This window comes from Muntiacus reevesi, chromosome 1 (assembly GCF_963930625.1).
Source record: "Muntiacus reevesi chromosome 1, mMunRee1.1, whole genome shotgun sequence".
Classification (NCBI taxonomy): Eukaryota; Metazoa; Chordata; class Mammalia; order Artiodactyla; family Cervidae; genus Muntiacus; species Muntiacus reevesi.
In genome coordinates this window covers 126443138-126470288 of record NC_089249.1, presented here as the reverse complement: position 1 = coordinate 126470288, position 27151 = coordinate 126443138, and the positions used below count along the sequence as shown (strand labels likewise).

General features: G+C 38.9%; 1 protein-coding gene and 1 pseudogene across 2 annotated transcripts in view; one reads left to right on the top strand and one right to left on the bottom strand.

Annotated features, from left to right (window-relative positions):
• The window catches only part of PTGFR (prostaglandin F receptor), a 56133-nt gene extending 41132 nt beyond the window's left edge, over positions 1 to 15001 (top strand). For both annotated transcript variants that reach the window (XM_065910414.1, XM_065910422.1), the window contains exon 3: positions 11118 to 15001. In XM_065910414.1, coding sequence (XP_065766486.1) covers positions 11118 to 11408 — 291 coding nt within the window. In that variant the 3' untranslated portion in view covers positions 11409 to 15001. The remainder of the gene's footprint in view (positions 1 to 11117) is intronic.
• A 769-nt stretch (positions 15002 to 15770) lies between these two features.
• On the bottom strand, positions 15771 to 18741 carry LOC136163677 (sentrin-specific protease 8-like; annotated as a pseudogene).
• Between the last annotated feature and the right edge of the window lie 8410 nt (positions 18742 to 27151).

The window sequence follows — 27151 nt, the reverse complement described above, 5'->3', positions numbered from 1 at the left end:
CTCCTTCAAATTCTTTTCCATTAAAGGTTATTATGAGGTTTTGAATTTAGTTCTCTGTGCTATACAGTAGGTCCCTGTTGTTTGTCTATTTTATGTATAGTGGTATGTATCTGTTAATCCCAAATTCCCAATTTAACTCTCCCCCTTTCCCCTTTAGTAACTAAGTTTGTTTTCTATGTCTGATTCTATTTCTGTTTTATAAATAAGTTCATTTGTATCATTATTTTAGACTCCACATGTGACATCATATGAGATTTCTCTTTCTCTGTCTGACTTATTTCACTTACTATGATAATCAACACAAGCTTTTTAACCTGTAAGACAGAGAGGTCTGTGTTCTAGCACCTTGATGCGCCCATTTCCCCTCCTCCCAAGCTCCTTAGTCCTTCTGGAATCTGGCCAGTCAGAAATCTCTGATCTATATCTCTCCTCTTCACCCTCCCAAATCATTCTCAGTTTTGACCTGAGATTATGACCCTTCCCTAAGGACAGGAAAGGTTTCTGAGAAGATGTTTGATTTCTAACCTTAAAAATTTTAAGTATTTAGAACTCACTTTAACTAGGTCTCTTTAAGTAAATAGACACTTCTGGGCAGACTAGAAATTAATGGTCTCAAAGATCTGCTGCTGCTGCTAAGTCGCTTCAGTCGTGTCTGACTCTGTGCGACCCCATAGACGGCAGCCCACCAGGCTCCCCCATCCCTGGGATTCTCCAGGCAAGAACACTGGAGTGGGTTGCCATTTCCTTCTCCAATGCATGCAAGTGAAAAGTGAAAGTGAAGTCGCTCAGTTGTGTCCGACTCTTCCCAACCCCATGGACTGCAGCCCACCAGGCCCCTCTGTCCATGGGATTTTCCAGGCAAGAGTATTGGAGTGGGTTGCCACTGCCTTCTCCTCAAAGATCTGAGGTAATCCTTGAAACACACGTCCACATCAGCTTTCTTTTGCATCTGTTGATTTTCACCTTGTATCCTTGACTTGGATCTGGGGTTGCCAGGCCTGCTTTCTGCTTAAATCTCTGAACTTCTGTTCTTGAAATTGCCTGTTTCTTGTCTTTCTTACCTAAGCTATGGGAGACTTTTCCCTGTTCTCCTGTGTATCGTATAGAGAAGGAGTTTAGGTTAATTAAGGAATTTCTGCTCTGTGGAGAAGACTGGACTAGATAAAGGAGACTTTCCTGTGTTGTCTAAGATTTTGTGATTTTTTTCTTTTCAGGTGAAGTGATGGAGACAGTTCCATGTGTATATAATAAGTGGAACACATTTTGTTTTTTCCCACTCTCAGGATCAGTTAAATTCTATCTGAAACATGAACATGGATCTTAGCTGTAGAGATCGCAGAAGCACATAATCATTTACTCATGACTGAATTTGGGTCACAAAAACATTAACATAGCTCTTCAGACCCCTCTGACTCAGAGACATCAATCCTAAACCTTGTTTTGTAGCTTCTGCCTTATTCTTGAGGACTTTCCTGGTGGCTTAGATGGTAAAGCGTCTGTCTACAACGTGGGAGACCCGGGTTCGATCCCTGGGTCAGGAAGATCCCCTGGAGAAGGAAATGGCAACCCACTCCAGTACTCTTGCCTGGAAAATCCCATGGACAGAGGAGCTCATTCTTGACCTCTTTCAGTGGCAAGTTGGATATATCTGTGTTACTCTGAAATGAAAAAAGAGAAGGGCTTTTTCAGGTATGTTTACAGCTGGAGCAGGACTTCAATCCTGAACCTGTTTCTCCTTCCATCCCCACCACTTCCTCAAGGTGGGTGGAAACATTGGCTGGAGCGATAGATTCCAGGGGCCTCCTTCCCTAGGCCTGGGTGTGGTGAGAGCTCTGTTCCCTCAGGTGAGAGTCTCTCCCAGTGTCTCCCTCTCCCTAAGAAGCTTTCTTTACTCTCCTGAAGTTTGGCAAGAATATTGAGCAAGTAAATTGCAGGGCCCCCAGGCAGTCTAGTGTAGTAATTAGAAGGACAGGCCCTGAGTATGCTTTCATTCAAGCCCAGCACTTCACATGGACTGGTCCCGTATCTTATTGAACCACAGTTCTCTTATCTGCAAAGTGTAGATGACATTAGTACACAGTCATAGGGTCATTATGAAGATTATTTGACCTACTATGTAAAAGAGCTTTCCTAGTCCAGGGCAATCCTCAGTTCTGATTTTTGTTGTTATTATTCATGGCCATATCTCTTGCTTTAGGTTCTATAGCATGTTGCTCTAGCTTACAGCAGGCTGTCTGTCTTTCCTGAGAATTAGTATCCCATAACTACCAGTATGACCTGTTCCTATGACTGGGTCCTGGCATGTGTTTTGATGCTGGTCCAGTTCTATGGTAGAGTCTGCAGTTGGTAATACATTTTATTTTAACTGTAGAGTGTGTTATTCAGTTGTGAGTAAGTTGCTCTCATTGTAACTCAGTACAATCTCTGTTTGGTTCATGGAACATATCTTTTGATTTATTTTGTTTCACATTTCTTATGTTTTTTTTTCCTGGATGGCTCAGTGGGTGAAGAATCTGCTTGTAGTGCAGGAGACCCGGGTTTGATTCCTGGGTTGGGAAGATCCCCTGGAGAAGGAAAGGGCAGCCCACGCCAGTATTCTTGTCTGAAAAAGCCCATGGACAGAGGAACCTGGCAGGCTACAGTCTATGGGGTCGCAGAGTCAGACACGACTGAGCAACTAAGCATAGCACATATCCATAGCCTTCCTTCTCCTAAGATGTACTGTGCTTAGTCGCTCAGTCATGTCAGACTCTTGGGACCCCACCGCCTGTAGCCCGCCAGGCTCCTCTGTCCATGAGGATTCTCCAGGCAAGAATACTGGAGTGGATTGCTATGCCCTCCTCCAGGGGTTCTTTCTGACCCAGGAATTGAACTGGGGTCTCCTGCATTGCAGGCGGATTCTTTACCAGCTGAACTACCAGGGAAGCTCATCACTTCATGGCATAAAGATGGGGAAACAATGGAAACAGTGACAGACTCTAGTTTTTTGGGGGGCTCCAAAATCACTGCAGATGGTGACTGCAGCCATGAAATTAAAATATTCTTGCTCCTTGGAAGAAAAGCTATAACAAGCCTAGACAGTGTATTAAAAAGCAGAGACATTACTTTATGAAAAATGTCCATGTGACTCTTGAGAGTCCCTTGGACTGCAAGGAGATCCAACCAGTTCATCCTAAAGGAAATCATCCCTGAATAGTCATTGAAAGGACTGATGCTGAAGCTTCATTACTTTGGGCATCTGATGTGAAGAGTCAGTTCATTAGAAAAGACCCTGATGCTGGGAAAGAATGAAGGCAAGAGGAGAAGGGGATGACAGAGGTTGATTGGATGATGAGATGGTTGGATGGCATCACCGACTCAATAGACGTGAATTTGAGCGAGCTCCAGGAGAGGGTGATGGACAGGGAAGCCTGGTGTGCTGCAGTCCCTGGGATCATATAGTCAGACATGACTGAGCAACTAAACAACAATAGCCTTCCTTAGAGAAATGATCACATGTGATATATATCTATGTATATATATATATGGGCTTCCCAGGTGGCACTCGTGGTAAAGAACCCACCTGCCAATGCAGGAGGTGCCGGAGACACAGGTTTGATCCCTGGGTTGGGAAGATCCTCTGGAGGAGGGCTTGGCAACCCACTCCAGTAGTCTTGCCTGGAAAATCCCATGGAAGAGGAGCCTGGCAAGCTATGGGCCCATGGGGTTGCAAAGAATTGGACATGACTAAAGCAATTTAGCATGCACGTATATGTATATATATAAAAGTAAACATTTTATTGAGAAATTTTTTTATGTTTGGTATTCTTGGATGACTATATTTTATTCCTTTGAAAAGTGTCAGAAAATTACAACTTTTGCAGGGGTAAAGACTAGCAGCAGGGGCCTATGTGGACAATTATTCCTAGAAATTCTGTCATAAATTTTCCTTCTAAGCAGACTCAAAAAAAGTACAGGTCTGGCAGAAGATACTGGAATACAAAATGATAATACATGTGTTCTATAAATTACCCTTGTCTGGAAAGATTAATAGTTTTGTTTTTCAAGTGTTACACTTTTTTCTTCTCTACATACTGTTCAGCTGAAAATTTTTCCTGCTCTTTGCTTTGTACCTCATTTCCTCAGCTGTCAGGAAGGAGCAAAGATGCATGTAAAATAGTATAATTTAGGACAGTCCCATTCTAGGGGGGAGCTGTCTTAATGCAGTATGCACATTTTTCTCATTTCTTTGTAACTGTCAGAGTCTGTAGACAGAGACAAAAATGCACTGTTGATTGGACCATTGATTAATCTATCAACAAATCAAACAGAAAAAAGATTATTTGTACAAGTGTTTGTATCATGCAGCATAAATGTATACTTTGGAGGTAGGCAACATTTCACAGATGTTGTAGAGTTGTGTTGTAAGAAATAATATATGTTTTTGTCTGTTTCTCCCAACACTGTAATATTTCTCTTTTACTTATCTCTGCATCATTCACCAAGTACAAATATTGTCTTAATTTTAATGAGTAATCAATAAATAGGAAATTATTGAAATATTATCTTCTATATTCAACAATGTAGAATTTATAAAATTTAGATATGGAAAAAGTTCATAGTTGAAAGATATATCCTGCTAGAGCTTCTACATTTCAATTTGTTACTTTTTAAAAATATTATGTAGGAGTTAAGTTTTTTTTTAACTAGAGTTAAGTTTTTTTTCTCAAGGTTCTTGTAGTCACTGCTGTAGAGATAAAATATTCTATTTTAAGCATAAATGCTATAGTTAAATCACCATAAGTATATTTAACTTTAAAAGTTACCTGTTCTAGTGAGACAGATTCAGTGATTATACTCAGTGATTATGTACCTTTTAAAAATTGCCATTATGGCAATATAAATGAAATTAAATGAAAATTAAATTTTTAATTTTTGAATTTTTGTAGGTACTATGACATTTAAAAATCCCTCATCTATGCATCACTCTTTATCACTAGTTATCTAAATTAAAACAATGATTGAACTTCTTAAACATGGAGGTATAAGGAAGTGGTTCTTTGGTAAAACTTCCAAATGGACCTTTGTCATCATATGGTAAGACTGGATTGTAATTGCATAACAGAGTTAGCCCTCATCTCTGTGGTTATTTAAGTGCCAAATGTAAAGATCAGTCTTTGGGTAACAATGTTATAAGGGACAATAACTTGCGTGATGTACTGTTCTTATAGGTTAAATAGTCATGGTGATAATATACAGCCTTGACATACTCCTCTCCCAGTTTTTAACCAGTCCATTGTTCCTGGTCTGATTTTAATTGTTGCTTCTTGACCTGCATACAGGTTTCTCAGGAGGCAGGTCAGGTGATCTGGTATTCTCATCTCCTTAAGAATTTTCCACAGTTTGTTGTGATCCGTACAGTCAAAGGCTTTAGTGTAGTCAATGAAGCAGAAGTAGATGTTTTTCTGGAAATCTCTTTCTTTTTCTATGATCCAACGGATGTTGGCAATTTGATCTCTGGTTCCTCTGCCTTTTCTAAATCCAGCTTGAACATCTGAAAGTTCTCAGTTCATGTACTTCAAGCCTAACTTGAAGGATATTGAGCATTACCTTGCTAGCATGTGAAATGCGTGCAATAGTATGGTAGTTTGAACATTCTGTGGCATTGCCCTTCTTTGGGATTATATTGAAAATTGACCTTTTCCAGTCCTGTGGCCACTGCTGAGTTTTCCAAATCTGTTGGCATATCGAGTACAAGACTTTAACAGCATGATCTTTTAAGATTTGAAATAGCTCAGCTGGAATTCCATCACCTCCACTAGCTTTGTTTGTAGTGATGCTTCCTAAGGCCCACTTGACTTCACACTCCAGGATGTATGGCTCTAGGTGAGTGACCACACCATGATGGTTATCTGGGTCATTAAGACCTTTATTTTTTTGTACAGTTCTGCTGTGTATTCTTGTCACCTCTTCTTTATCTCTTCTGCTTCTGTTAGATCTCTGCCATTTCTGTCCTTTGTTGTGCCCATCTGTGCATGAAATGGTCCCTTGTTATCTCTAATTTCCTTGAAGTATCTCTAGTTTTTCCCATTGTATTGCTTTCCTCTGTTTCTTTGCATTGTTCTCTTAAGATGGCTTTCTTATCTTTCCTTGCTATTTTTTAGAACTCTGCATCCAGATGGGTGTATCTTTCCATTTCTGCATTGCCTTTTGCTGCTATTCTTTTCTTAGCTATTTGTAAGGCCTCCTCAGACAACCATTTTGCCTTTTTGCATTTCTTTTTCTTGGGAATGGTTTTGGTCATCACCTCCTGTACAATGTTATGAATAATTATCCATAGTTCTTCAGGCACTCTATTCGATCTAATCCCTTTAATCTATTTGTCACTACTGTATAATCATGAGATTTGATTTAGGTCGTACCTGAATGGTCTAGGGTTTTTACTACTTTCTTCAATTTGAGTCTGAATTTTGCAATAAAGAGCTGATGATCTAAGCCACAGTTAGGTCCTGGTCTTGTTTTTGCTGACTGTATAGAGCTTTTCCATCTTTGACTGCAAAGAATATAATCAGTCTGATTTTGGTATTGACCATTTGGTGATGTCCATATCTAGATTCATCTCTTGTGTTGTTGGAAGAGGGAGTTTGCTATGACCAGTGTTTGCTCTTGGCAAAGCTCTGTTAACCCTTGCCCTGCTTCCTTTTGTATTCAAAGTCGGAACTTGCCTGTTACTCCAGGTGTCTCTTCCTACCCTTGCATTCCCATCCCCTAAGATGAAAAGGTCATCTTTTTAGATGTTAATTCTAGGAAATATGAAGTCACCTTAACAGTTAATTGTATTATGTGGCCCAAATAAGTGGAGATCTTATTGTATCATCTGTCTGTTTTGCTCTTTGCAACTAGCAATGAACACAAACATTCTGGCCCACATGCTTCTTTGATTTCATTTTTTCTCTATTGTCTTAATGTTGAGTGTCTTGAGAAGTATCAAGTTAATTCATTTGTTTTTCCAAAGAGTATCTAAACACTTGGCCTTTTCAGTTCTCAGTTAGAGTTATAATCATTAACAAAGATGACTGACTAACCTGCCAAGCTCTAAAGGAATATATTTTAGAAAATAACACAGCATAGTTACGTGTCAAGTAGCTCTTAGAAACTAGATGAAAGACTGCGTGAGTGATGAGAATCTATGCACAACTCTCTGGAATCCAAGTTCCAGTGAGCCAGCCAGAGGAGAATGCTTTCAAGGTTTGTGAGGTGACTGTTGATGGAGCCTGGGGAAAATTGTAGACATTCCTGCTCTTACCCCAACTCCCAACCTTCTATCAGGCTTATCAGGGCTGAAATTCCCCAGCAATTCTCTAGTACCCCACTCACATAAACATAAACATTCGTAAATGATCAACATTAGTTCTGAGACTTTAGTGCAATAGTACAGGCCTACTTTGGGGATCAAGGGCTTCCCTGATGGCTCAGTATAGAATCTGCCTGCCAGTGCAAAAGATGCAGATTCAGTCCTTGGGTTGGGAAGATCCCCTGGAGAAGGAAATGGCAACCCACTCTAGTATTCTTGCCTGAAATCTCATGGACTTAGTACCTTGGTGGTCTACAGTCCATGGGTTGCCAAGAGTTGGACATGACTTAGCGACTAAAACCACCACAACAACAACCTTGGAGATATCATGAGTTTGGTTTTAGACCACCACAGTAAAGTGAATATCACAATAGAGTAAGTCATGAAATTTTAGATTCCCAGGGCAAACACAATTATGTTTTACACTATATTGGAAGCTCTTAACTTTGCAATAGCATTATGTTTTAAAAAAACAATGTATATACATACCTTAATTAAAAGTACTTTATTGCTAAAAATGCTGACCATCATCTGACAACACGAGGTTCCATAAACCTTCAATTTGTAGGAAAAAAAAAAAAGAAAATACAGCATCTGCAAAGCACAATAAAGGTATGCACAATACAACAAGATATGCTTGTATATTTCAACAGATTACTTGAGGAAAAAATTACAGATTATGAAGCAATTCATAATCGAACAAAGTAGTGAATTAGAGACAAAGCATAGGAGAAAATCAAAGTCCTCTGCAATTCTACTATCTAGAGTTAACTGAGAAAACCCATTGAAATACACTAGCTTTTTTTCTATGTGAGCACAAAATTACATAAAGTTTTTCAAAATCGGGATCAGACAGTCAATATAGTGTGGTAACTTGCCTTAAAAAATTAAAATTGAGAACTTACCTGGTGGCTCAGTGACTAAGACTATGAGCTCCTAATACAGGGGTCCTGGGTTCGATCCTTGATTGGGAAACTAGATCCTACATGCCACAGCTAAGAGTTAGCAACTAAAGGGATCCTGCATAGCACAACTAAAAAGAAAAGGTCCTGTATGCTGCAACTAAGACGCAGTCCAGCCAAATAAATAAATAAAAATAAATATTAAAATAAGACTGAATCACAAACATAAATGCTTACATATCTTCTACTACATGAAATTACCATAATTTATGATTTGTTGCATACGTGGGTTGTCCTGAATTTTCAATAATATACTATTGTCAACAATATACTAATGATCTTTCTTTTACATAAATACTCCACCCACATCTTTATTGGTGGGTAACTGGTTGGTGGTTCTCCCAAACACCTTGTTTCCAGGCTGGGGCTGGGGTCATGGGAAGGGGAGAGTGAGGAGTGTCTGGCCACTACCCTGGTATTCTGGAAAAAACCCTGGGTACCGGCTGCCCTCAATGTTTTTTCATGGCTGGTGACCATATTGGTGTTTGAAAGGGACGGAGGAGAGTCAGAGAAGTGCATGTCATGTAACTGAACATTTTAAGCTTGCATGTTTCTAAACTAGGCCCGCTGTTTCATCCAAGTGCACCAAGCATCTTTGTTCCCAGCTACTTTGAGAGCAGTGTCTTTGCTGGGCTTTGAGATCTCTAGGAACACACGTAGTCATTAACAGGAAATGCATTCACTTAATATTTATCAGGCATGAGAACTATTGCTTCTTTCATTCTTGAACCCACTCCTCCCCAACCCCCGTCCAGGAAAAAAAAAAAAAAGGCGAAGCAAATAGATTGTAAGTTCCATAAGGACAGGCAATACCTGCTTCTTTTGCCACTGTGTCCTCAGAGCCTAGCACATTGCCTGGCACATAGCAAATCAACAAATATTTGATAAGTAAAGAAAAAACATAAAATGAGAGTATCTCAAGTCAATTGCCAATTGGGCCTTGGCCCTTCTTTCTTTTAAGAGAAACAGGGCTGATATATCATATAGGCTTATTTCTTCAATCCTGTTAGCTAACTTGGGGAGAAGTGATAGAAGAGTCTGGACCTAACCCAGATACTGTTGTCTGAAGATTAATTATCTGTGCAGTGAAACTTGGTTGATTTTATTAGCTAGAGAATCTTTAGACCTGCTCTTTGACCATTTTTTCCCCTACAAGAGGAACCATAAAGGAAAGAATCATTTCCCAAAGGATCTGCATGGACTGCAAGATCTTGTTCCTTTTAGTGGCAACAAACTGCCTTGGAATCCTTTACTTTTAGAAACATTCCAGGCCTCAAAATATCAGACCATTGTGATGGATGAGCAGATGTTTCTCTGATGACTAGATGCTGTTCTTCTAGAAACAGCCTCAATGAATAGAAACTAATATAATTTTGCTCATTTTACCATTGACTGAGAACATCTTAGGTGCCAGCTTTGTACCAGATATTAGAAATAAAAATAAAAAGAAGAGATGATCATAGATTTGCAAGTAAATAATGCATCATTATCATGCAGTGTGGCATGTGACACAGCTGAGTAGGGACAGGGTGCTGGGACAGCACAACTTGCTAATTCATCTCAGTGAAGTTGGGAAAAGTTTCGTGGAGGTGAGCCCATTATTACATGGGGTTTGAAAGATGGATAGGAGTTTGTCAGGTAGAGAAATGGTGAGTAGAGGTTCAAAATGAGAGTCATACAAGCCAAAGCTCAGAAGGGCATGGTGGATCTGGGACAGTTGAGGCCTTTACTGTGATTGGAACATAGGGTGTTGGCAGGAGAGATGAGGTTATAGAGATGGATTTCAGATGCGTCATCAAGAAGGCAATTAAGGAGTTTGTATTTTGTTGTGTAGACAATGAGGGTTTTGGTAAGGGACATTTCTCCTTCAACCATGAGTATCACCAGCCAAATTGAAACATTTTATTCTTGATAATGACCCATCAAGAAGACCAAGAAGACTTGATTTTTTTTTTTTTTTTCATTTGGGTTTTAGGCTTTTACATTGTCTCTTAATCCTGCTGACATAATAGTGTAATCCCCCTTAAGTTTTCAGTTTTACCTTTTGTTCATTTATTTATTTGTTTTTATATCCAAGGTGTTTTCAAAGACATCTTGTTTGTTCTGCAAATGTTCATTGAGAAGTTAAAGCTAGGCTCAGTGCTTAGACCAGTTCTAATCTATAGCTAGGGCTTCCCTGGTGCCTCAGTGGTAAAGAATTCGCCTGCCAATGCAAGAGACATGGATAGGATCTCTGGGTTGGGAAGATCCCCTGGAGAAGGAAATGGCAACCCACTTCAGTTTTCTTGCCTGGGAAATCTCATGGATAGAGAAGCCTTGAGGGCTACAGTTCACGGGGTCGCAAAGAGTCAGACATGACTTAGTGACAATGTATAGCTGTTCTAAATAAAAATTTAAAACTCTTATCTATAGTTTATATAAACTTTAGCTTATCTATACTTTAATCTATTTGCATACATAAACTTTAGTTTTTCATTGAAATTTGCAAATATGTTGGCTTTGAATGTTCTATTCCCAGAGGTAAGAAAAGGTCAGTTACCAGGATCAGTGTTTGCTCTTTGGTCATTCTGTTTGTGTGCATTTGACTTGCCGTATAAGTTGTCATTTTCGTAGTTCTGGCATCAGTTTGAATTCAAAGGATTTAGATGTCTATGTCAATGTTTCTGCTATTCTACTATCATTTCTTTTTCTCAGTGTTTTGCAAAATAACATCACTTTGTGGAAAGTGAAATAAATACCATGTAGCAGTTTGTTAAGTTAAAAAACTGTAGGACTGAGGAAATGTCTTATCAACTGATTTCTCTATTTTGTTTGTTTTGCAGGTGACAATGGCCAGCATTGGAATGAATATACAAGATTTTAAGGATTCCTGTGAAAGAACCCTTTTTACTCTTCGAATGGCAACGTGGAATCAAATCTTAGATCCTTGGGTGTATATTCTTCTCCGCAAGGCTGTCCTTAGGAATCTCTATGTGTGTACCAGACGCTGTTGTGGAGTACATGTCATCAGCTTGCATGTTTGGGAGCTTAGCTCCATTAAAAATTCCTTAAAGGTTGCTGCTATTTCTGATTTACCAGTTACAGAGAAAGTAACTCAGCAAACAAGCACCTAGTTGAATAGGATGGTAAATCAGTGTAGGTCTAGGACCAAATTTAAAAAAGTGTTGGCAATATTTCAGTTAATTGTATAAATAGAGAAAGTCTAACTGGAAAAATCAGCCCTTACCCAGATAGTACGGGGGCACTTTTGTCAGACTTGGCTTTTAAATTTGTTAAATTAGCTGTATAATTACATATTTTAACATGCTTTTGTCAACTGGAGGTAAATGTGATAAAATAATGCTATAGGAGTCAAACTGAAAGCAGTTTGGGCCTTATCTGTGCTATTGTTGCCTTTGAAATGAATGACTCTCTTGACGCCTGAAGCATGCATTTGGTCTACTATCTGCACAGTGAAATGGCTAATTAGGGGGTCACTGCTTTATGTAGACCAGGCACAGTGAAATGGGGCACCTCTTTTGATCTGGTCTGTTTTACTCCTCATTACATAGCCTCAGTTAATACATGCGTTGTCATGTCACAGGGGATTGATTGTGGCTTCTTATAATGACTTCCACATATGTGGTTGGCTGTCAGGTTGCCTGATCTTGTGAGCCTGTTTAGAATGAACTTTTCTTTGTCATATTTGACAGATATGACTGCTTGCATTTATTGACATGAAGGTCAGTTTTTGTTTGAAGATATTCTTCAAACAATGTTAACTCATAGATTTGCACAGTTTTCAAGTAATCACCATTTCCTCTGAAAATGCTCATGTATAGTCAGTAATTTGTAGAGAAGCAAAGTCTGTGTGAGCAAGTGTAGAGGTGACTTGCACTGTAGCAGTTCCTAAGGAGCTCAGCCATGGATGATGCAAACAAGCAGAAGTTAAACCCCAAGTGATGGGTGCACGGAACATTGGTAAAGGTGCTTTACCTGAGCACCATTGACACAGTGTCATTTCCGTGTTAGGGAACAAAAGAAACACAACCTCTAGAGGAAAATATTCAAGACCATCTGCAGTTTCTTCTCACTTGTACACACACACATCCTCTCACACACACCAAGGACATCAGAAATTTCAGTTGAGAAGAATTCCTTAAATCTGTAAGATGGCATCTTCCAAAGCCTGTACTACCAGTGTCAAGGGGAAGTTTGGCAATTAGCCAGACATTTTGAGACCCTTATAATGATTACCCAAAAGATAAAAATCTCTTTCCAAATTTCCTAATAATACTTTAAATTTTTTCTTTGCTTGTTTGTGTAATTGAACTTGAAGAATTTTAGTAATCATTCAAAATGTCCCGAGTCTGTCAGAGCATAGGGTAGCTAGTTCTGCTTTATAGTCGGGAAATGCATTTCTATAAAAAACTAGTTTTTTCATTAGTTGGGGTCTGTTTTAATATTAATCTTCTTTGTGAAACTGACTCGATTCTCTAGGAAATCTGTACAGATAAATTAGACTTAAATTACTATTTTTACAAATTTTTGCTTTTGACTGGTAGTTTAAAAGTTCTTGTTCTTGTTTACTTTGGTGAATGTTGGTAAATTCTAATGAATACATTAAAAGAATGTATGCTTAATGTAATGAATACACTAGAAGAATGTTTGTTCAAGCAAACAGCCTGAGTGAAGCTTTAAAGACAACTGTTTTTTTCCCCAATGAATTTAAAGTAGAGCAACATGCATATACACACTGGTATATGGTATTCTTAGTTTATGACCAGTAAATGATGAATCACACCAAGTTAGGTCATTCACATATATAGAGCACATAGTAGATGCTTGATACTTGCCAAATTGAACTACTGGAAAGGATATGTTGGTGCAAATGAGCATGGAAGTGCAAAGGTTTTGTGTACTTTTAGTTTAAGCTGACAACTGCATGTTGGTTATTTTAAGATATATGTATCTATCTATCTCCAGTGTATATACTTTTTAAAAAGCCGTTGCAATTTGTGATTGCTGTTATATTACATAAATGTTCTCACATGTTTTAGGAGCACTTAAAGACTAAAAGAATTTATAGATGGTTTAGAGGAGATACGTATTTCCTGCAGTTCCTTGAGAGAGTGTTGGTGTTCTGTGAGCTGAGGTAGAAGGAATCAGAGTTCCATCCTTTCTCCTCAGGCTGGTTGGGATGCTGCAGTGAACGGTTCCATAGAACCTAATCTAGGAGATATATGGAGAAGAAAACCTCAGTTTTAGGCCTCTTTTCCTTGAGAAGACAAATGACAGAATTGTTTCTCTCTTGCTATGATGTCGCTCTGGCCATGTGTGTCTGTGTTGAGGAGATATTGTGACATGGCCGTGTATGGGAGTGCATGAGCTTAGCATGCAAGATTTTGGGGAGTGGCAGGGCAGTCATTCTCTGCATATCCTGGAAGGGTTATCTCTATTATCTGAGCTTAGGTTTAGAACAACTAGATTGCTTTCATGATGCTGTTAAACTCAAGAAATAAACACCAAAAATGGGGAAAAAAAATAGTCAAAGAATGTGTGTGCTTACATTGTGTTAGGCTTTTTGTCCACAGAAAATGAAATGAAATGAGTACAACAATATGCATATCTGACTTTGCAATTTTATTTCTGTTATTATATGTATTTCCATGTGGTTTGACAATTTATTATATAATGAATAATAAAGTGGAGCATCTACCAATAACTTTCATATATTTGTTCAAAGGGGAAAGATATTTGTTCAAATGACTGGAAGTAGTGTTCAGCAAGCTTGCCACATTTAAAGCTTTACAGTCTACTTTAAAATTTATCATTAGACCATCAGAGTAACTGAATTTCCCTTCTCATTGGATAAAATAGTATCTAGGCAACTTCATATATAATTTGATTACATTATTTCTGGGGGATTATGTTTTTCTAGGCAGATTACTTGAAAAAAGCAGGCTTTTTCTAATGTTAGTGAACTTTAAGAAAATGAGACTAAAAACCCCCGGCAGACGTGTTTAGGTGTACAGAGAGAGAGCGCTGTTTCATAATGAGCTTTAAGTATATCCCAAAATATCAGACTTTTTACTGATGGGTTTAACTAGATGATAGAAATATGTTCTTTAAACATTTTTTTTTATAAAAGCAGAAAGTTGCTTCTAATTATCTGTTGTTGCTGAAGTGAAAAATACTAAGTTAACACATACGCACGTATACATAGATATGTCTGTCTTGTAAAACAAAAGATCTTGTTTGATCATTTTCAGTATGAAAATGGTAAACCTGCTTTGGTTTTGTGCCCAACCTGAGTTCAGAGTCCAAGTAAAATCATTTAGTAAATGAAGTGAACTTTTTGTGAAACTTAGTGCAAGCTTCACATATATATTACCATTATTGTTCAAAACTAATTTTCTAAGGTGAGACTATAAAGGATGGGAGTGTACATTTTCCTGCTTCACTGGGAGTCAGAATATTCTACTGCCTGGTAAATAATATTGTTGGACTTCAACTTGTCATTGACATATTTTAACAGTTGATGAAATGTGTTATGTGAATAAATGTATTTTATGCTCTTCATACTTGTTGGATTGTATAAGAGAGTAAATAGTGATATGTATATTTTGTGTCTTCCATCAGTATGCAACTCATGTCATTTTAGTGCTTTGACTTGTTTAAAACCTCAAACAAATGATTTCTAAAAAATAAACTTTTGGTGTTTATCAAGACTGGTTATTTTTAGGAAGATCATATACAGTTTGGAACTCTGGAACTTGAGCTTTCAGGTTTAGGTTCCTGAAACCTAAACTAAGGATTTCAGCTTATTTTCTTTTTTCTATCCCTTTCCTGTCCACTCCTCTGTGACATCTGCCTTCTTTCTTTTTCCTGTGCCTCATCTTACGTAGGTAGGTTATAATTCCGATGGGAATTTGATCATTTCCAAAACACAGTGGCACAAGTATACGTGTAATAACAAACAACCCCCAAATCTCAGCGCCATAAATCCAGGAAGCTTTGGATCTCACCCGTGGATACTGTCCACTCAGAAGGGGAGCTCTGCTCACTGTGAGCCCTCAGAGACCTTGGGATGAAGCAGCAGTAATCTCAGATGTTGCTGTTTGTGGTGCTAAAGGGAAAAACAGCCCGATGAATCAGGCACTGGCTCTAAGAGCTTCCACCTTTAGGTGACACATATTACTTTTGCTCACGCATCTCTGGCCAAAGCAAGTAAAATTGCCCCACTAACTTCAAGCAGGGCAGGTAAGTGTAATACTATGAAATATCACAAAGGATGGATGAGAAAAATTGGTGGATAGCAGTAGTGATTTCCATATTAGGTAATTGGGTTTTTTTTTTTTTTTCATTATTGACTTCCTAGGAGCATTCAAACTGGAACCAGGTTTAAAATTTTTTTTTTTAATGTATTTAGAAACATCCCTAATATTTAGGTCTCATTTATTTAAGAATCTTGTAATCTACAAAGATAAAGCAGAATGAATGCCATATATATTCCACAAGCATTTTGCAATTAATAGAAATTTTAGATGACACCATAGAATAAAAAGTGAAAAGCTTGGTTTTTAAAAATGCAGGGAGTAAAACATTCTGTACAATGCCCAAGAATAGCCTAGTTGCGACATTGTCTGAAATAGTTGTTTTTCTAATAAATGAAGATGTTTGAAATTTACTTTTACCTTTGCATTTTCAGTCTCTTTAGAAATGGCAACCCACTCCAGTATTCTTGCCTGGAAAATCCCATGGACAGAGGAGCCTATTAGGCTACAGTCCATGGGGTTGCAAAGAGTCGGACACGACTTAGCAACTTCACTTTCACTTTTAGAATATCTTGATACCTTAATATACTCTTTGCTGTTGAATTTTATCAAACTGTTAGAAAATCCAAAGTAGGATAATAGCACTAGAATAAGATTAAACTATATTTCTTTTCTTTTTCACCAAGTCGCTTCATTTTGAACCCAAACATGACAGTATATGAAATGAATCAGAAACCTGGTAAAATTGAAGTCTTAGGAATCTTGAGATATAAGTTTATGTATACTGAATGTTTTATTCAAAGATTCTGTAGGAAGTTATTGTAAAGAATTTCTGGCAGAATTGTCTTCCCACCCTGCAAAAATATCAACTGAAAGTAATATGATAAAGATATGATATGCAATTATGAAAAAGTATTAACAGTTGGAAGATTTTTATATGATCAAAAGTTTCATATTTACTAAAGTATAATTTTTAGTTACTCATCTAGATTGTGGAAAAAATAGTGAAATTACGCATCTTTTTTTTTTTTTTTAAATTTAGAAGGAATAGCATTTCTTTTTTACTTTTGGTTCCACATTTCAAAAATTACATTGTCTGCATTTTGAATTAAGTGAAAGAGTTGAGAAAGGTCACTTTTTCTTTTTTATATCTCAAAAATAAACCAACTTAAAGTAAGTTTCAGAAGCAAAACAAGAGGTCCACCACAGACATTTATTTCAACACACTTAAAGTGCTCCAGGAATCAGATTTGCAGCTATGGGCTAACATCACCTTTATCAAGTATTGGCAAAGGTTATGCCTGGGAAAGCCTTTGCTTGTTGAGTGGAAGAGATGTCATAGAACCGTTACTGATATACTTTGAGTTTGAATTATTTTAGGTCTTAATCTGCTTCTAGCCAGTTGATCTCTTGAAATATGTGGGCTGTGGTTTTTGGTTTTTGGTTGCTCTTTGATTTTCTTCTTGCTTCTAGATGTAACGTATTCTTAATTTGTTTTACAGATCAGTCTTTTTTCTTTGTAATAAACCAGTGTGAATGAGGGAGCCCAAAAGGGAATTAATCAGTTTTGGTGCATGTTGTGAAGACGTCTTCACAGAACATTTTGCTCTGAAGTTAGGGTTAAAGTGAAACTTTCCATTAGGATAGTGCAGAGGACAACATTCTCTCAGGGGAAGGTAAACATTCTAAACTTTTCTCTCCCGGGCATCTTCCCTCAGGCACTGAGACTGCAGCCCTCCAATACATGGGGACAGGCAAAAGAGACTTCAAAAGTCAAATATATTTCAACAGCTAATTTTTAGAGAGTCTGGCAGTGAGATATGTCCATTCTTCTCTCTTCTTTGTGATGTTTGTAGGAGTGATTTAGCTGCAATAGTGATTCTGGCTGTTGTCTAAAGGAGTTCTGACACAAGGCCTCAGTGTTACATATCACCTACATCCCACAGTCACAGCTGTTTTTGTTGAGCAGGGGCTTTCTCTTCCACAAAGGCTAGTTTGTTTCCTTTTCTGCCTAAGAAAGCCTCTAGTTTTTCTGCTACCTGCTTTGCATGGAATGAGTTGCTACCATAAGAATCATAATGAAAAAAGCCATTTTTACCTTGCAGATAAACCAACGAGCTCCAGTGGGTTCCCCCAACTGTGTGGTTGGAATTATCATTGATGCCTAAAAATACAACTCTCTTGTTGGGGAGATCTAAGGGTTCAAGGAACATGGTGATCTCTGCTGGGTTGACAGCCAGTTGATGAACTGAGTAACTTCGGGGCTGATGAAGCAGACATGGTCAGAGCAGTCATGAAATTGACTGTTGGCAAGGTACTCAAAGGAAACCCAATAATGTGGTCATTGAGCCAGTTTGGAGGATCCAGTAGTGAGATGACTGCTGCAGGAGACTGTCCATGTGACTCAAGACTATCGGGTCCATTTTGTACTGACCAGGGCTGCTCAGAAAAACAAAAGCTGCTTCAGGCCTCACCACCCCTACCAGCCTCCAAGTAGCTCTGTACTGGTTGGAAAAGGAAAATTATGCATTGGTTTTATAGGCATATTTGTCATAAAAAGGAAACGTAGAATTACTGAAATCTGAAGGAACTGTATTTTGGATTTGAAGTGCACTTTACTTTTCTACTTAGGTTGTAAACTCAATCTTGGGTTTCATATTTAATTTCATCTGAGTTATTTTTAATGTCTGATTGGTAAAACTCCAAATTAGCAAATTGCACCTGTTGTTATGTTGCTACCTTTCCCATGTTAAAGGAGACAATTTTACACTAGTACACACCTACATCATTTTAGTTTTAACAAATGAGATCATATAAGACATGCTGCTGTGTTCTGCACTTTTTAATTTCAATTTGTCATTCAGTTGTTCAGTCGTGGCCAACTCTTTGCAACCCCACGGACTGCAGGATGCCAGGCTTCGCTATCCTGCACTGTCTTCTGGAGCTTGCTCAAACTCATGTCCTTTGAGTCCGTGATGCCATCCAACCATCTCATTCTCTGTCATCCTCTTCTCCTGCCTTAATCTTTGCCAGTATCAGGTTCATTTTGAATGAGTCAGCTCTTTGCATTAAATGGCCAAAGTATTGGAGCTTCAGCTTCAGGATCAGTCCTTCCAGTGAATATTCAGGATTGACTTCCTTTAGGATTGACTGGTTGGATCTCCTGTAGTCCATGTCAATATATTCAGAATACTGCTAACAGTTAAATAGCATTACATAATATAAATAATATAAATAAATGTGTATACACACTTATAAATGTGTTACATAATATAAATGTGCTATAATTTAAATTAACAATTTTCCTATTTGAGGGAAAGTTGTTTTTGTTTTCAGTTATTTCCCTTTTAAAAATGATGTTATTTTGATATGCACACCTTTATGTTTTTGTGTATATGTGTTTCATGAAATCGCTAACTTAAGACCTGCTCATTTTCAATGTTCATATGCATTGCTAAATTGTGCAATGTGTACCCCCATCCTCTTTTAAGAGAAGATGCCCTATTCGTGACATCAGGTATTGTGTATTCCAGCAATCTTTGTATTGTCACCAATTTGATTGGCAAAAAATAAATTATATTTAAGTCATCCTTGAGGTTACTTGCATTTTCCATTGCTAATGAAGATGAGCAACTTTTTATACGTTTATGAGTCATTTGCGCTTCCTCTGTAAATTTCCTGTCCCTGACCTTTATCCATATTTAATATGCTCATTTTTTCTTCTTGACTTGCAGGAAGACTGTGTATATTAAGGATATTATCTTTGTCAGCTTGGGCTTCTCTAACAAAGTACCATAGACTAGATGGCTTAAACAATTGAAATTTATTTCTCCCTGTTCTGGAGGCAGGAAAACCAAGATTAAGGTGTTAGACAATTAACTGGCAAGGGCTCTCCTTCTAAGCACCTTCTTGCTATATCCTATATGCTGTGTCCTCACTTGGCAGAGAGAGGAAGCGAATTGTCCGTTCTCTTTTTCTAAGGGTACTAATTCCCTTATGAAAACCTCGCCCTCAGGACCTCATCAGATGATAACCTGTCATCATAGCACAGGAATCTCAGTGCTCTGTGTGGCCTAAATGGGAAGGAAATTAAAAAAGAGGGGATACATGTATATTATAGGTGACTCACTTTGCTGTACGGTAGAAACTAACAACATTTTAAAGCAACTGTACTCCAGTGAAAGTTAATTAAAAAATAAAGACTAAATTACCTCCCAAAGGCCCCATCTCTAAATACCATTACATTGGGAGACAGGGCTTACAGGCAGGAATTTGGTGCGAGGGAGACATGATTGTGTCCACAGCAGGTATTGATACTTTTCTATGTTTGCTACAAATACTTTTCTATCAGGCTGTCACTTTCTTCTGCATTGAAGGTGTCTTTCAGCACATAAGAATTTTACATTTTCACTTAGGCAGAACTAACCTTTAATGGGTTCCTTCTTTTGTTTCTTGTTTAGAAAGACTTTCTGTCCTCAAAGATTATAACTATATCCCCTTATGTCATTTTCTACAATTTGAGTTTTGTTTTTAATCTTTAAACTGTGTAGTTTTCATGGAATGTATGTTTGTATGTCATGTGAAATGGGCCTCTAACTTTTCTTTCTAAATTCCAGATATATAACCAATAGATCCCATATCATGAGAGTAATTTTGGAATTTTTTTTCTAAGTTATATTTTTGAAGTCTTATCTTGGATAGATTTCCACTAGGCTTTTTGAAATATTGCACTTAGCTCACCTGGCCTCTATTATTAACTCAGAATGGGAAACAGTGGTCTAGACCACACAATAATAAAAGCAATAGTACCCTTAGTATTACACAATGCCACTATCACTAGGAGGACTCAGCATTTGAATTGTTTTTTGAGTAAAGAATATTTATGTAATACCATTTTTCCTGTTTGCCATATGTCTTCCATGACCGTGAGTAGTTTCCAGGTGGTTAGGTGGGTTAATTAGGAGGTATATTATTTTGCTGGGGCTGTAATAAAGCACCACAGACTAGGTGGCTTAAACAACAGAAATGCATTTCCTCACATTTCTGGAGGCTGGAAGTTTGAGACCAAGGTGTCAGTAGAGTTGATTTCTAATGAAGCCTATCTCCCTGTCTGTTTCCTTTATCTTCACATGGTCTTCTGTCTGTGTCTAGTATCCTCTTCTGATGAGGATAATATTGTAATATTGGATTAGGGCCCATCCTGGGGATCTGATTTAACCTTGCAGTTGTTTAATTGATATGTTATGTCTGACTCTTTTGAGACCCCATAACCCGCCAGGCTCCTCTGCCCATGGGATTTCTTAGGCAAGAGTACTAGTGTGGGCTGCCATTTCCTTTTCCAGGGGATCTTTCTGACACAGGGATGGAGGCTGCATTCAGGCCTCCTGCATTGCAGGTGGATTCTTTACCACTGTGCCACCTGGAAAACCCTTTTAACCTGAACGTCTTGCTGAATCAGATTGCTGGACTCTATTCCACTGACTTATTCAGTAGGTCTTGGGAGGAACCACCAATTTTACATTTCTAACAAGATGTGGCAAGATGGCCGAGCGGAAGGATGTGCACTCATCTTCTCCTGTGAGAACTCCAAAACTACAACTGGCTGCTGGACAGCCATAGACAGGAGAATGTTGGATCCCACCAAGGAAAGATAGCCCACATCCAAGGGCAAAGGAGAAGTCCCAGCAAGATGGTAGGAGGGGTGAAATCACATTTAGAATCAAAACCCACACTTGCCACAGATGCTTAGAGGGCTCAAGCGAACCTTGTGCACCCCAGGACCCAGAGACCCCGCAGAGTCTGGGCCAGAGCTGTGTGTGAGCGTCTCCTGTTGACGTGCAGGTCAGCAGTGCACTGCTGAAGGGGCAGGGGCTCTGGGTGCAGCAGACCTGGCTATGGCATCAGCCCTCTTGGAGGAGGTCGCCATTAACCCCACCAGAGAGCTGCCGGAACTTACACAGGACTGAGGAAACAGACTCTTGGGGGGCACAAACAAATCTAGTATGTCCCAGGACCCAAGAGAAAAGAGCAGTGACCCCAGAAGAGACTGACCCAGACTTGCCCGTGAGTGTCCAGGAGTGTCCAGTGGAGGCGTGGGTGGGTGGTGGCCTGCTGCAGGCTGGAGGCACTGAGTGTAGCAGTGCCTGCATGGGACCTTTTGAAGGAGGTCACCATTACCTTCATTACCTCTACCACAGTTTGGCCTCAGGTCAAACAACAGGGAGGGAACACAGCCATCAGCAGAAAATTGGATTAAAGATTTACTGAGCATGGCCCCGCCCATCAGAACAAGACCCAGTTTCCCCCTCAGTCAGTCTCTTCCATCAGGAAACTTCCATAAGCCTCTTATCCTTCTCTTGCCCTTCTCAGAGGGCAGACAAAATGAAAACCACAATCACAGAAAACTAACCAATCTGATCACATGGACAACAGCCTTGTCTAACTCAATGAAGCTATGAGCCATGCTGTGTAGGGCCACCCAATGGATGGGTCTTGGTGGAGAGTTCTGACAAAACATGGTCCACTGGAAAAGGGAATGGAAAACCACTTCAGTATTCTTGCCTTGAGAACCCCATAAATGGTATGAAAAGGCAAAAAGATAGGACACTGAAAGATGAATTCCCCAGGTGAAGAGGTGCTCAATATGCTACTGGAGATTAGTGGAGAAATAACTCCAGAAAGAATGAAGGGATGGAGCCAAAGCAAAAACAACACCAAGTTGTGGATGTGACTGGTGATGGAAGTAAAGTTCAACACTGTAAAGAGCAATATTGCATAGGAACCTGGAATGATAGGTCCATGAATCAAGGCAAATTGGAAGAGGTCAAACAGGATATGGCAAGAGTGAACATTGATATTTTAGGAATCAGTGAACTGGAGTGGGTGAATTTAACTCAGATGACCATTATATCTACTACTGTGGGCAAGATTTCTTTAGAAGAAATGGAGTAGCCATCATAGTCAACAAAAGAGTCTGAAAAGGAGTACTTGAATGAAACCTCAAAAATGACAGAATGATCTCTGTTCATTTCCAAGGCAAACCATTCAATATCACAGTAATCCAAATCTATGCCCCAACAAGTAATGCTGAAGAAACTGAAGTTGAATGGTTCGACGAAAACCTATAAGACCTTCTAGAAAACTATCACCCCCAAAAGGTGTCCTTTTCATTATAGGGTACTGGATTGCAAAAGTAGGAATTCAAGAGATACCTGGAGTTAACAGGCAAATTTGGTCTTGGAGTACAAAGTGAAGCATGTCAAAGGCTAACAGAGTTTTTCCAAGAGAGCACACTAGTCATAGCAAACACCCTCTTCCAACAACACAAGAGAAGACTCTACACAAGGACATTACCAGATGGTCAATACCAAAATCAGATTGATTATATTCTTTGCAGCCAAAGATGGAGAACCTCTATACAGTTAGAAAAAACAAGACTGGGAGCTGACAGTGGCTCAGATCATGAACTCTTTATTGCCAAATACAGACTTAAGTTGAAGAAAGTAGGGAAAACCACTAGACCATTCAGGTATGATCTAAATCAAATCCCTTATGATTATACAGTGGAAGTGACACATAGATTCAAGAGATTAGATCTGATAGACAGAGTGCCTGGAGAACTATGGATGGAGATTCATGACAATAGACAAGAGGCAGGGATCAAGACTATCCCTAAGAAAAAGAAATGCAAAAAGGCAAAAGGGTTGTCTGAGGAAGACTTACAAAGAGCTGAGAAAAGAAGAGAAGCTAAAGGCAAAGGAGAAAAGGAAAGATACCCACGTGAATGCAGAGTTCCAAAGAATAGCAAGGAGAGGTGGGAAAGCTTTCTTCGGTGATCAATGCAATGAAATAGAGGAAAGCAATAGAATGGGAAAGATTAGAGATCTTTTCAAGAAAATTAGAGATACCAAGGGAACATTTCATGCAAAGATGGGCACAATAAAGGACAGAAATGGTATGGACCTAACAGAAGCAGAAGATATTAAGAAGAGGTGGCAAGAATACACAGAAGAACTATACAGAAAAATCTTCATGACCCAGATAACCACAATGGTGTGATCACTGGACTAGAGTCAGACATCCTAGAATGCAAAGTCAAGTGGGCCTTAGGAAGCATCACTACAAACAAAGCTAGTGGAGGTAATGGAATTCCAGTTGAGCTATTTCAAATCCTGAAAGATGATGCTGTGAAAGTGTTGCACTCAATATGCCAGCAAATTTGGAAAACTCAGCAGTGGCCACAAGACTGGAAAAGGTCAATTTTCATTCCAATCCCTAAGAAAGGCAATGCCAAAGAATGTTCAAGCTACTGCACAATTGTACTCATCTCACATGCTAGCAAAGTAGTACTCAAAATTCTCCAAGTCAGGCTTCAACAGTATGTGAACTGTGAAATTCCAGATGTTCAAGAAGGATTTAGAAAAGCCATAGGAACAGAGATCAAATTGCCAACATCTGTTTGATCATCAAAAAAGCAAGAGAATATCAGAAAAACATCTACTTCTGCTTTATTGACTACCCCAAAGTCTTTGACTGTGTGGATCACAACAAACTGTGGAAAATTCTTCAAGAGATGGAAATACCAGACCACCTGATCTGCCTCCTGAGAAATCTGTATGCAGGTCAAATAGCAACAGTTAGAACTGGAACAACAGTATGATTCCAAATCAGGAAAGGAATAAGTCAAGACTTTATATTGTCACCTGCTAATTTAACTTCTATGCTGAGTACATCATGAGAAATGCTGGGCTGGAAGAAGCACACCTGGAATCAAAATCGCTGGGAGAAATATCAACAACCTCAGATATGCAGATGACACTACCTTTATGGAGAAAGTGAGCCTCTTGATGAAAGTGAAAGAAAAGGGTGAAAAAGTTGGCTTAAAACTCAACATTCAGAAAACTAAGATCATGGCATCTGGTCCCATAACTCCACGGCAAATAGATGGGGAAACAATGGAAACAGTGAGATACTATTTTTGGGGGGCTCCAAAATCATTGCAGATGGTGATTGCAGCCATGAAATAAAAAGATGCTTACTCCTTGGAAGAAAAGCTATGACCAGACTAGACAGTATATTAAAAAGCAGAGACATTACTTTGCCAGCAAAGGTTCATCTAGTCAAAGCTATGGTTTTTTCAGTAGTCATGTATGGATGTGAGTGTTGGACTATAAAGAAAGCTGAATGCCAAAGAATTGATGCTTTGAACTGTGGTGTTGGAGAAGACTCCTGAGAGTCCCTTGGACTGCAAGGAGATCCAACCTAAAGGAAATCAGTCCTGAATATTCATTGGAAGGACTGATGCTGAGCCTGAGATTCCAAAACTTTGGCCACCTGATGTGAAGAACTGACTCATTTGGAAAAGACCCTGATGTTGGGAAAGACTGAAGGCAGGAGGAGAAGGGGATGACTGAGGATGAGATGGCTGGATGGCATCACAGATTCAATGGACATGAGTTTGAGTAAGCTCGGGGAGTTGGTGATGGACAGGGAAGCTTGGTGTGCTGCAGTGCATGGGGTCACAAAGACTCGAACATGACTGAGCAACTGAACTGAACTGAACTGAACAAGAGCCTGCCTACCAATGCAGGAGATGTAAGAGACGAGGGTTGATCCCTGCGTTGCGAAGGTCCTCTGGAAAAGTAAATGCCTACCCACTCCAGTATTCTTGCCTGGAGGGTCTCATGGACAGAGACTGTTGTACTATAGTCTATGGGGCCGCAAAGAGACAGACATGACTGAAGTCACTTAGCAGCAGTAGCAACAAGATTCAGGGGAAGGTCCCTAGGCAATGCTGGTCTGAGGACCACACTCTGAGAACCACTGGTCTATCAACTACTCACAATGAACCAAGAGACGACTTTTTGACAGGGCAAAATGGTATCACTGTTTTAGTATTGGTAATTTAATTCCTTTCATAAACACTGTTTTTGCTCCAATCCCAAAAAATTTGCCTTGAAAAATTTAAGAGCTATCTAGAAAAAGGCTAGGAGAATATGGGATGATGTAGATTGACAGTAAAAATCATATTCAAAAAGACAAAGGAGACATAAGTGAGGCCACAGTTTAGCTGGTTATAAATTTCTTACTGGTGTCAAAGGAAGTTTTGTGTTGTACACTGGCAAAATTCCCATAGTAGTCCAAAAATATTGCTTACCCTTCATAACCCTAACCAAAAACCTTTTACAAGGCTATTTGGATAAAATTTGCATTTTCCTGCCTACACTTTCAGTGTTTACAGTCTTCTTTGATCTTCACATTTTCCACTCTTGCTTGAGTTCAGTTAATCTTAAAATAATTTGCTGCTTTGGTAAAATAAATCTTTAGTCAGTTTTTGGCTTCCCAGAGGGGTACTGAAATGTTTCAGTTTCCAAATAAAATATAATACTAATGCTTTTGGGTCAAGTTAATTAAGTTAGATTAACTGTAGACAATAAACAGATCAAAACTAAATAAAAATACTTGAACACAAAATCTCAATCTAAAGGTGTTAAAATACAAGGTCTTTTATGCAAGACCAAATAAATAGTATTTCTAAGGTAAAGAGAAGAAACTACAGAAGCAAAGGCCCAGGCTGTGCTTTTTCAAGACAGGTTCTACCAGGGAAGCTCCTCTCTCTCTCAAGAATAGTGTATCATTGGTTACTGGAAGACTTACAAAGTAACATAAACACAGATAAACATGTTTTAAGTAGCCACTTCTTTAAATAAATATATCATTCTGAAATCTCAGTGCCAAATACACTAATCTGTAAAACATGGCACTATTAAAAGAGTGGAAAATAGCAACTGGATGCAGTTTCCTGAAGATTGTGACATTTGTCATCACTCTATGATTTTATTTTATAAGATTAGCGATTTCCTCACAGCAATGCTCAAAAGAAAATGCTACACAGAATAAAAAGGTCCTGAGAATTAAAGAAGCTAAAATTAGAAGCACTACATAGCTATTTGCTTTCCAAACTGTGGTTAAGCAGATATTAAAATTGTCATTGAATGATGCTTTCAGTGATGCCTTAAGAAACAGTGGCATTTCCCATGAGGGAGCATGCGCCAGATGATCTCACTGTGGCTCCTGTGGGTCTTACCCTCTTTCTGGTATGTGGCACTCATCTCCCAGCCCGTATTAATTGCACTAATCAGAAACTTGTGGTGATCCGGACGGGTGTTCCAGGAACTCCACGTGCCAAGGCCTCGAGGAGAAGAGCAGCTTGGATCTGTGCATCGGTTGTGGTTTTGTGCTATCACAAAGAGGTATCAATTGGCTTTTTTTCTAAACATGCTAGTCCATCCTTCATGCCTTTGATGATAAATTGTTGGCCCTCTACTGATTTAAACCCATTACAGTTTATGTCTGACTAAAATAGAAATGCATTTTGGACCAGCTTGCCTTTACCTCTCAAAAGAACCTATCATGGATTGTGATTTGGTTCAGAAGTGAGACAGCAATTCATTCTGACCTAGTGAAGCGGCATCAGTTGCTTAGCTTATGTGCTGGCATTGCAGTCATTCACCTGTCGGTATTTAGAAAGTTTTCTGAATTTTAATTTGTGAGAAGTAAGCATCAGGGGAAAAGAATTATTGTCTTTAGCCTCAGAAGAA